The sequence below is a fragment of the Castanea sativa genome, chromosome 1 (genome assembly GCF_040712315.1).
Source record: "Castanea sativa cultivar Marrone di Chiusa Pesio chromosome 1, ASM4071231v1".
Lineage (NCBI taxonomy): Eukaryota > Viridiplantae > Streptophyta > Magnoliopsida > Fagales > Fagaceae > Castanea > Castanea sativa.
The window spans coordinates 65,319,861-65,331,830 of NC_134013.1; the positions used below are offsets into that span (position 1 = coordinate 65,319,861).

General features: G+C 35.8%; 1 protein-coding gene across 1 annotated transcript; it reads left to right on the forward strand.

Moving 5' to 3' along the window:
- Positions 1-244: 244 nt before the first annotated feature.
- On the forward strand, positions 245-4,889 carry LOC142622507 (cytochrome P450 724B1). The gene is made up of 9 exons (XM_075795988.1): positions 245-621; positions 809-1,133; positions 2,250-2,402; positions 2,654-2,899; positions 3,001-3,087; positions 3,171-3,249; positions 3,368-3,474; positions 4,096-4,214; positions 4,530-4,889. The coding sequence occupies exons 1-9, from the start codon at positions 419-421 to the stop codon at positions 4,639-4,641; spliced, it is 1,431 nt and encodes a 476-aa protein (XP_075652103.1). The 5' UTR covers positions 245-418; the 3' UTR covers positions 4,642-4,889.
- The last annotated feature ends 7,081 nt before the right edge of the window (positions 4,890-11,970 follow it).

The window sequence follows — 11,970 nt, forward strand, 5'->3', positions numbered from 1 at the left end:
CATCACAATAGTATGTAAAACTTTTTATAAAATAATTTGGATCTCTAGTATTATTCAAAAAATTATACTTTTACATTTGTAATACTTAGTTTAAATTATAAATTAAACTTATTTTGAATGAAGAAGAGAAGTTGCAGTCACTCACAAAACAATAAAAAAAAGAAATTTAAAAAAAACTTGTCCTTATCTATTCTAACTTTTTATGAAACCTGCTTTAAAGGCAAAATCTCCGCTTCTGTTGTTTATATATGGTCCCTATATATATATATATAAGTTTGCAAGCATGCCAAAACACAGCAATTGAGACCGTAATAAAGGCTCGAGAATCAACAAATTTAAACAAGACAATCTTGTGGCATTTCAAAGAATAGACAGGCTTGTGAATTTCTTCTGCAAGAGATATCATATATCAGGCACTATGGTTTTGATTTTTCCTATTATATTATCTCTGTGTTTAGGCCTAGTTTTGTCTTTTCTTCTCGTAAACTTCTTCAGGAAACAAGATGCTCCAAACTTACCTCCTGGGCACATGGGATGGCCCCTTTTGGGAGAGACTATCGGCTTCCTCAGACCCCATAAATCAAACTCTATTGGGAGCTTCTTACAACAACGTTGCTCTAGGTAATATACCAAGTTCCTTTATTTTGTATATATATTCTCTCTTCCTATGTTCTTGGATATAGTTTTGTCATACATTAGTATCAAATTAAGCAGGACATTTGTACCAACATATGCCCATGCAGCTAAGTCTTTTATAAAAATAAAAAAAATGTATATCAAATTATCAATTTGGAGTGTTTTCATGCAGGTATGGGAGGATTTTTAAGTCTCATCTATTTGGCTCACCAACCATCGTTTCCTGCGATCATGAGTTCAACCTTTTCATTCTTCAGAATGAGGAGAAGCTATTTCAGGTGAGCTACCCCAAGTCCATGCAAGGCATTCTTGGGAAGTATTCTTTGATTATCGCAACCGGAGAGATTCACAAGAAGCTTAGAAGCTTTGCTGTCAGCTTCATAGGCACTTCCAAGTCAACACCAGAATTCTTTCATCTAGCGGAAAATATGTCAATCTCAATGATGGATTCATGGAAAAGCTGTAAACGAGTTTCGTTTTACAAAGAAGCTAAAGAGGTATATAGTACTTTCATCAGCTTAATTACTTGGTGAAAATAATGCTAAATTTCATATTTGATACTTAGATATAATCTTTGTCTTAGAGTTAGTGGGTTCCAGTTAGTTCAGCTGGTAAAGTCTTTGATGGTTGTATAAGAGATCTAGGGTTCAATTCTCGCTTACACCAAAAACTGAATAGTGTCTTGGTCTGATAATAAAGAGCAATTATCAGGAGTGGATGTCATACGTTGAAACTCTCTAAAAAAAAAATTTGTCTTAGAGTCATCCTCGTGTTTTAAAATGTTGGAAAAAGGTCCTTATCATCATTTTTAATGGATAAAAATTATGATGTAGCAAATGGAATTCATGAAATCAAAATCACTTTGATAATGTGGAGTCTATAAAAAAAAGTCATAGTCAGTAAACAAAACTCTCAGTTTTGTAGGGTCCGAGAGAGTTTCTATGCATGTTGTAGTATTTTATGTATTTTAATCTTACATTATTTTTGGTACTTTTCTTACCATTTTAATATTATATTATTTTTGATAATTTTCTTGTATGTTATCTAATTGGGTGAATATAAATGTCATATCCTACTTTTTATGTTCAACTTTATATTCTACTAATCACAACTTACTTAACCAATTACAACTTACATATAAAAGTGTCATTTATGTTTAAAATTATATTCATGCATTTGGATGAGTTTATAATCAATAGAAAAGAAGAAGAATAAGCTACAACCCATTTCTTAATTTTTTTTCCTATTTTGAAAATTTGTTGTACTTATCCCTTTGGAAAATTTCATCTATGGTAGCAAAATTTAAAAAATACTCATCAATATTTTGTATCAATCTTTTGCAATGCCAACAATAACTTGACATGATTTTATATGTCATGTTAGTATTTTCCATCCACAAAAGAACAGTTAAAAATTTATTTTAATCAATTTTCCAAAATACATGGTCTATTGTGAAACAATTTTAAATATAAAGACAATTTAGAAACAAAGGTAAAATGTTGAAGACCAAATATGCCATTTAAGTAAAAATAAAATTAGCAATAACAATAACAAGAAAACAAAAATATACCAATTGAATTCATGTTTAATTTAACTTTTTCAATTCAACGCAGTTTGCACTCAAAATTATGGTGAAGGAGATTTTGAGTATTAAACCAGATGAACCACTAGCCTCAAAGATATTAGAAGACTTCGAGACCTACATGAGAGGCTTTGTGTCTTTGCCACTAAATATACCTGGGAGTGCATATGCCAACACTGTGAAGGTACTTAACATGTCTGATTAAATAAAACGGTAAAACCTGTTGCATACACCAATTTGCACAACTTGAAATCGTGCCTTCACCTTCAACGGATGATTTTAGTTGTTTTTCATCTGTGTAAGGACGTGTGTGCAAATTGGTGTGTGGACTTAACATTACTCTAAATAAAATGCTCCCATTGATCCGTGTGCTAAATTATGCTTATGCTAATACTCAAAGCTATCTTTGATATTCTATTTTGATGGCTTCTTTAGGCTAAAGCAAGACTTTCTTCCACCGTTAAACAAATGATTAAAGAGAGGGAACAAAGGAATATTATGGGGCTTATAGAAGGAGGAGACTTCTTAGATGTGGTTTTGTCAAAGAAGAGCCTAACCAATGACGAGATAGTAAGTATTGTATTGGACATCTTGTTAGGGGGTTACGAGACAACTGCAACACTCATGTCCTTAATTGTCTACTTTCTTGGGCAAGCACCAAATGCTTTAGAAAATTTGAAGGTTGCTCTCTGTTTTCTCTCTCTTAGAATCTGCATGAACAAAAATATTACATACTAATTGCTAAAGAGGGTTATTTTGTTCAACATTTATGTGTACTACAGGAAGAACACCAAGCGATAAGGAAAAGAAAAGAGGATGGGGGACCTTTAAACTGGGAAGATTACAAGAAAATGAAGTTCACCCGCAATGTAATTATTAACATCATATTTATAGTGATTAATTTTCCACATGAAAGAAGTCTTCATATAGAACTAACACATGCTAGCTGTAGGTTATATGTGAAGCAATGAGATGTGGGAATGTAGTAAAATTTCTGCACAGGAAAGCTCTGCAAGATGTTAAATATAAAGGTTCTTAATTTACATAATTAGAAGTACTGTTTCGTAGTATATTATATGGTTGTCTCTTTATTGCAATAATTGGTGACAGCTTCTAACTTAATGGAGATCATGATTAAAAATGTTGCAGATATTCTCATACCCTCAGGATGGAAGGTTTTTCCCATCTTCACAGCAGTGAATTTTGATTCAGCTCTCCATAAAAACCCCTTAGAGTTTAATCCTTGGAGATGGTTTGTAAGTATATCAATTCTTCCTCTAGTCCAATATGTAAACCAGACACCTCATTTGGACATAAACCTCTACTACTAATAATAATTAACAACTTTAAAAAATTCATGTCAGATTTTTTGTCACAAAAAATTAGCAGACACCTTCTTTGACGACTAATCTTTGAATGAAATGAAATAATAAACCTTCTGATATCATAATAATAATTTTAGTGATTTAAACCTTTTTTTTTTCTGCAGTCCCTTGTCACTTCTACAACTTTGTCTCCTTTTTGTTATTATCATTTTGTCCTATAAACAACTAGGAACCTTTTTCCAACTAATTTATGATGAAAATTTAATACTCACTTTTTTTTTTTCTTCCCAAATATCTGCAAGTATCCTTTATTTTAGTTGTTCACATGTATCATATGTATATAGGTAAGCATTCATTTTCATGTTAGTTACAAGTTATTAAAAAGTATATATGGATAAAGAATTTGAACAAAATTTGAAAATGGCTTTAATTAATGCTAACATAGATAAAGACACAGGACTTTGTAGTAGTTATGCATTTTTTGCATGTATATAAGTGACATTTTCTTAAGCTCCTAATAATTCCAATTTCAATCATTGACTTCATTGGCAGGATGAAGAAACAAGCAAAAAAGTGTCACCGTTTGGTGGTGGACCAAGGCTATGTCCAGGTGCTGAACTTGCCAAAGTAGAGATTGCATGCTTCCTTCATCATCTTGTCCTTAATTATAGGTAAATTGCACTAACCCAGCCCCCACTAAAATGATGGCATGTATGGATTATGGATGACAACAGGCAGGTTAATCTAGCAGCCTACTGCAACCCATTTAGGGTTCTATATAATTGAGCTTGCTTTATCTTTTTCCAGCAATCATTTTAATAGATATTCTCACTCATGGTACCACTTTCCATAAGGAGGAGCATAAGTCTTTGGTTTAGGTGATAGTGTATAATTAAAGCAGCTCTTTATCAAGTATACTCAAAATTTCATGTAAAACTTATTAGTGCTTCATCCTTTTGATGCTATATTCTATGTTCTTACACCAGGTGGAAAACAAAAGCAGATGACTACCCACTTGCTCACCCTTATGTGGAATTCCGAAGAGGCTTGCTACTGGAGATTGAACCAATAGGGAAGATTTTTGGAAGGGAATCTTAGTTGGGTTTCAACTATTTATGCCATCAAAAGCTAAAGTCAAGCCTATTAGCATTAGGGACCAAAAAAGTTGTGACTCATTGATATGTTGGGATTGAAGCCCCCCTAGAATATTAAATAGTCCACTATTCAGCAAAAAAAAAAAAAGTAAGTAGTCCCCTAGGTAGGCTACATTGTAAATTGCAACAATGTCCTAAAGAATAAAGAAAATGAAAAAAAAAAAAAATAAGGAAAAAGAATATTACATTAAATTGAAAATATATTCTATATATATTTGCTAAATGATCAGCCCAAATGCATTATAGCATTCGGCATTCAGAGATGCAAAATGCATTTTAGATGATGAAACTGAAGCAGAAAATACCAAAAACACACCCACATTTGTTAATGTATTTTGTAAAAATTCCTACAAATAGGGGTATGCATGGGTCTAGTTGGGTCGAGTTGAGGGGATTTTTTGACTCAACCCACCATGGTGAGTCAAAAAAAATTCAACCCAACCTAACCCAACCCATCACATAAGTCCAACCCAACCCACATGGGTTGGATTGAGTCAGGTTAAACCCATGGGTTGGACAAAAAAAATTTTATTATTATTATTAAATTGAGTAGAAAATAAATATAAATATAAATATATTAAAAAAACTCAAAGATTAGTATCAATGTAATTCTTGAAAGGCAAACAACACTAATGACTAAACAACAATAGTAATTAACTAGGATTTGTGTGAACTAATTGGATTTTATATAGGATAGGAAAAGCTGGTTATTTTAAAAAGTTTATTAATTATATAATATATTTTAAATATATATATATATTAAATATATAGGTGGATCGGGTTGGGTTTGGCGAGTTTGAAATTTTATGACCCAAACCCAATCCGACCTACTATCAAAAAAATTTTTGTAACCCAACCCAACTCCCTAAGACCTAAAAACCGACCCAACCCAACTGGGTTAGGTCGGGTCGATTTTAGCGAGTTTGACGGGTTGACTGCACACCCCTACCTACAAACATGCTATGCAGTGAACACGTAAATAACACATGTCCATTATAGCTCATCTTTATTTTTTATTCAGTTATCTCTCTCATTTACATTGAAAAAACAAAAACTCTCTCACTCTGTCTCATCGCCTCTCTCCTCAAATTTAGTTTTTTAGTTTAAATTCACAACGTTGACAACTGAGTATAGCACGTTCTTTTGGGATAATCATTAATTCAATAGAGTATCAAAGTAATAAATTTTGAGCTCAGGTGGCCTACACGTGAAGAGAGTGATATATTAAATTATTAAATTCACCATCTTTTATTAGCTTAAACCTTTGAAAAAATCAGTAATTTAACAACAATATACCCTCACTATTTCTTTTCTTTTTTTAGATACAAACACTATTTCTAATCTATGCTATGCATTTTGCATTTTGTCAACAAAAAAGTATGCATGCTCAGCAATAGTCAAATACGAAGAACCATCTAGTTTGGAACATGAATAGCCAGAAAATAATTAAAAATTGCCATTTATGCAAATCAGCCTACAGCATTGCACCTCACCTAACATGTTTTTAAAAGCTAACCTGACTTGCCAAGTACTAACCACCGTTGTTGCACCAACTGCATCTTGTCAACTAGGACAAACCATCTAGTTTGGAACATGAATAATAAGGAAATAGTCAAATTTAGTGATTTATGCATATTCTCGTAACTTAACTGGTTGATACCTCCTAATATTTTCAAGGTTTAACTCTCTCATTCTTCGTTATAACCATACCTCATTGTAATTATCAATAAAAAACTAAAACTTCATCTAAGGTAGATTGGGTGCATTCCTAAACTTATTATTACTCCCTAATTTCAATTAAAAAAAATACTCCTTCAATCCCAAACTGTTGTCTTGTTTAAAGAAAAAAAACACATTTTGTTAGAGAGAAAAAATTCTAACTTTTTAAGTAAATATCATTTAATGCTTTGCATTTTGGTTAAAAACATACAATTTTGCTTCATAAAAAAAATGTACAATTTTGCAAAAATACCCCCCAAAAAATTAAACTCTTGTGAAAGAATAGTATTAACTTTTTTTAAAAAAATAAAATGTAAGTTATAAAATTTATTTATGGATTTTTTAAATAAGACTATATTTTGAGACATCTCAAACTTAGGGTGGCAAAATCAACCCAAACCCATTTACCCACCGAAACTCACTCACTAAAATAAAACCTAAACCCAAAAAATTATTAATTGGGTCAAATGGGTATTACCTCAATTAAACCCAATTAACATGAGTATTCTAATTAGGCACCCAATTAGATCCGTGTATCATTTACCCAAATTATTCAACCCTAAAATACCCTTAAAACCACTTAAAATTACCAAAATACCCTTAGAACCACCAAAATGACTAAAATACACTCCAAATAACAAAACAAAAACAAAAACTCCAAAACCAATAGAATAATGAAAATACCCTTGAATCTCTAAAATGACCAAAACACTCCTAAAATCTCTAAAATAAACCTAAAATACCCTAAAATTTCTAATGTGAGGACAGGCAAATCAAGCGCGTTTATTCGATTATGAGCCATGCTTGAGAACGAGCAGATACCGGAGGATAATTAAAGGGTTCGTATGAACCTAAGTCAATAGGCTAAGGAGAAAAGAGGAGAGTGACGAAGCAACTGAGGTTCCCGAGGAGCCGAGCCACCTCGGGAGAGCTTTAGGGAGTCAACCATTTTGGAAAGATAAGTTTTAGGGGAAGTAGCAGAGTTGAACCAACAACAAAAGAAGAAATATCTGGGAAGGAGAATGTCACCATCACATTAAATGCACTGCACCAAATGAACTGGCCGCATTTATAAAGAAATGACACTTGAACAGTGTCATCCTAACTCACAGCACCTCTCATAGCTTCTTAAAGGGTCTTGATGGGACAAGTATCCAAGATATTTCCTAGAAAATAAACAGGTGGAGGGCTGAGATGTAAAGGGGAGGGACTATATAAGGAAATGGCCACCATAAAAATAAGGCATGTAATCTAAGAAGAAAGGAGAATGTTTTGTATACCTGAAAAAGAATGATTAATATATGAACACCTCATCCATGGACTTGACCAAGGAACGTTACTTCTGCCAATTTGGACGTTTAACCATACTGACTGTAATCCTATTCGTTAAGGCCTGCACCTAATTTGCTAAGTAATTTTCTTGTGAGACCCACTCTCTAACAAATTCATTGTTTTGGACTAATTGAGCTGGCATCCAGTGTTCTTGGTGGGCTAAGGTTCTAATTACAATCCTTACAATTGGCGTTGTCCTTGGGAACAGGGAGAGCACTTGCAACTTTTGCTAGTTAGGCTTGTGGTTTTGTAGTGAAGGGCAAACATGGCAGGATCAGGACCAAATAAAGAAGAATCTGTTGGGTCACAACAAGAAGGTCATTTTGTTAGTCTTAAGAGAAAGAGAGACCGCGAGGCCAATCGGACTCCTAATGTACAAGTCGATGCGGAGTACACAAATCATACTAGTAGGAGTCATTCTAGGCCAGGGAGCCATGTCTCACATGATAAGGAAATCAAGAATCTCAGGCTGGAGATTGATCAGTTGTGCAAGAAGTTGTGTCGTAAGCAACGAGATGCATCCCCTCCTAGCTCGGAAACTGACTCAGATGAAGATCGTAGTTACAAGCGAAGGTCCAGAACACCCCTTAGCAAATCCTTCTCTCTGTCTTCACACTTGGAAAGGGAGGAGCAGTATCATAGAAAGAAAACTAAAAGTACGATCCCCAAGAGCGTGGAGTGACGCAATGAGTAGGGCGTTTCGCCAAATTTCCAAATCACCATTCACATGTAAAATAGATAGGCTAAACTCTCTCATCGTTTTACACAACCAATTTTTACCATTTATAATGGGAGGACCAACCCTATGGAGCATGTCAGTCATTTCAACCAGAGGATGGCTGTGCATTTTAGGAATAAAGCCCTGAAGTGCAAGGTTTTTCCCTCTAGTCTGGGACCTGTTGCGATGAGGTGGTTTGATAGATTGAATGAGAGGTCAATAAGCTCTTTTGAAGAGCTAACTAGGGCTTTTGGAGCCCGATTTGTTACATGCAATAGAGTTCCTTGGCTTTTCAATTTTTTACTATCTATGGTGATGAGAGAGGGTGAGACCTTGAAAACCTATTCTAATAGGTACTGAGAGACGTTTAATGAGATAGACAGAGATTTTGAAGATGCAGCAATAAGAACATTTAAAGTGGGTCTTCCCACCGACCATGACTTAAGAAAGTCACTTACGATGAAGCCTACGCAAAATATGTGTCAGCTCATGGATTGGATTGATGAGCATAAGTGGGTTGAAAATAATCAACAGCAAGGAAAGGGGAAGGCAAAAATTGCTCCTCTTGATAGAAGATATTTTTCACGCAGAGAGGTATAGTCATAACTAACCCAAGAGAGATTTTGCCAATCACGCAGAGAGGAATAAAGCCCTAAAGTGCAAGGTTTTTCCCTCTAGTCTGGGACCTGTTGCGATGAGGTGGTTTGATAGATTGAATGAGGGGTCAATAAGCTCTGTTAAAGAGCTAACTAGGGCTTTGGGAGCCCGATTTGTTACATGCAATAAAGTTCCTTGGCTTTTCAATTTTTTACTATCTATGGTGATAAGAGAGGGTGAGACCTTGAAAACCTATTCTAATAGGTACTGAGAGATGTTTAATGAGATAGACAAAGATTTTGAAGATGCAGCAATAAGAACATTTAAAGTGGATCTTCCCATCGACCATGACTTAAGAAAGTCACTTACGATGAAGCCTGCGCAAAATATGTGTCAGCTCATGGATTGGATTGATGAGCATAAGTGGGTTGAAAAGAATCAGCAGCAAGGAAAGGGGAAGGCAAAAATTGCTCCCCTTGATAGAAGATATTTTTCACGCAGAGAGGTATAGTCATAACTAACCCAAGTGAGATTTTGCCAATCACACTAGGCGTCCTAATGCTCAAATGGTCAGCTCTATGTTCAAGGAGCCAATTCACCAAATCCATGACAAGATAAAGAGTGAGCCTTTCTTCAAGTGGCCAAACAAAATGGGAGGCGACCCCACCAAACGCAACCAAAGTCTTTATTATCAATATCATTAGGATTGTGGGCATACCACCGAGGATTGTAGAACTCTCCATGATCATTTGGAGCAAGTAGTTAAAGCTAGAAAGCTGAAGCAATTCATGCACCAGCCCTCTGGGCAGGGCAATCAGACAAGGTCAGGGTATCAACGGGAATCTATGTCGAGGCCACTCTTGCGAACCATTAATGTTATTTTTGCGGCCTCAATTCGGATTGGAGAATACACTTCTGGGGTTATGTCCTCGCGGTAAGACCAAATACCGAGGACCAAGTCCCTGATTCTAAGCAAAGAAGGTTGGAGGTCTGACCAACCTTAGGTTTTTCTGATGAAAATAAGGTCGGAACTTATCAGCCACATGACGATGCCCTAGTGGTAACCCTTCGTATTTGGGAGTATGACGTGAAAAGAGTTCTGGTAGACCAAGGAAGCAAAGCTGAAATCATGTATCCCGACCTATACAAGGGGCTGAATCTAAAGCCCGAGGACCTGCTTAAGTATGACTCCCCTTTGGTGGGATTTGATAGGAAGATGGTTATCCAAAAGGCATGATCAAGCTACCTGTGCAAACTGGGTTTAAGGTTGTCAAAGTGAACTTCATAGCGGTGGATGCTTATTCACCTTACACCGCTATTCTGGCAAGACTGTGGCTTCATGCCATAGGGGCTGTGTCATCAACTCTGCACATAAAGGTAAAGTACCCCTTAAGGGGGCAAGTCGGAGAATTGGTAGGAAATCAAGTAATGGCTAAACAGTGTTTGGTCACTGCTATTGGACATTAATTAGAGGATGGAGCCTCGGCTTCCCAAAAGGAAGTCTTATAGCAATTAACGGAAGTAAGTAAATCCCCGAATACTGCAGAAGGGGGTTTGATGTGTGAAGAGCTTGAGAAAGTAGTCATTGGCACTAACGCGAAAAAGTATTTTCAAGGTGGGGTTCAGTTGCCCCTCCAAGAAAAAGATGAATTGTTGGCTTTCCTTAGGAAGAACGTTGATGTTTTTGCTTGGAGTGTGTATGAAGCACTAGGGGTGGATCCAAAGTTTATTTGTCATTATTTGAATGTGAACCCAATGTTCGTCCCTAAGAAGCAACCAACTCGACGTTCCTCTAAAAAGCATGCAAAGGCCGTTAAAGAAGAGGTAAATAAGCTTAAGCGTACGGGACCAATCAAGGAGGTGTTTTATCTAGAATGGTTGGCCAATACAATTGTGGTAAAGAAGATGTCAAGGAAGTGGAGAGTGTGTGTAGATTTCACTGATTTGAATAAAGTTTGCCCCAAAAACCCCTTTCCAATTCCATGGATTAACCAGTTGGTTGACACTACGGTCGAACGTCCTTGGATGAGCTCTAGATGCCTTTCAAAGGTATCATCAAATACCATTGGCCTTGGCCAACCAAGAAAAAACATCCTTCTTAACCCCTACTGTAAATTATCATTATCGGGTGATGCCTTTTGGCTTGAAAAATGTTGGCTCTACCTATCAGAGGATGGTAACTAGAATGTTTGAGTCTCAACTTGTGAAGAATGTAGAAGCATATATTGGCGATATGGTCGTCAAGAGTAAACTGGTAACCGAGAATTTAAGTGATCTGGGAAGTGTGTTTGAAGAGCTAAGGAAACATAAGTTACACCTTAATGCCTTAAAATGCTCTTTTGATGTTAGTTTTGGCAAGTTTTTAGGGTATATGATTACTCATCGGGGAATAGAGGTTAACCTTGATCAAATTAGGGCCATAAATAACTTACGACCTCTTCGGAATCCTAAAGAAGTTCAAAAGTTGACCAGACTGACAGCTGCCTTAAATAGGTTTATTTCTCAATTGGCAGATAGGTGTAGACCATTTTTTTAGCTTCTTCATAAGTGGAAAGGATTTGAGTTGACTCAAGAATGTAATTTTTCCTTCAAGGAGCTGAAGGAGTACCTATCCCATTCTCCCATCCTTTCTTGATAGGAGAAAAAGGAAGCTCTTTTTGCCTACATCGCAGTTACATGTTATGTGGTTAGTTTAGTTTTGGTTAGGATGAAAGTCGGGGTGCAAAAACTAGTTAATACGTAAGTCATTACAAGAGGCAGAGGTTCGTTATCCACTACTAGAGAAGGCCATTTTGGCCATTGTGCATGCCACGAGGAAACTCCCTCATTATTTTCAAGCGCATATGGTTATGGTCCTCACCCAATTCCCTTTGCAGTCATTACTTCGAAGGTCTGATTACACCAGAA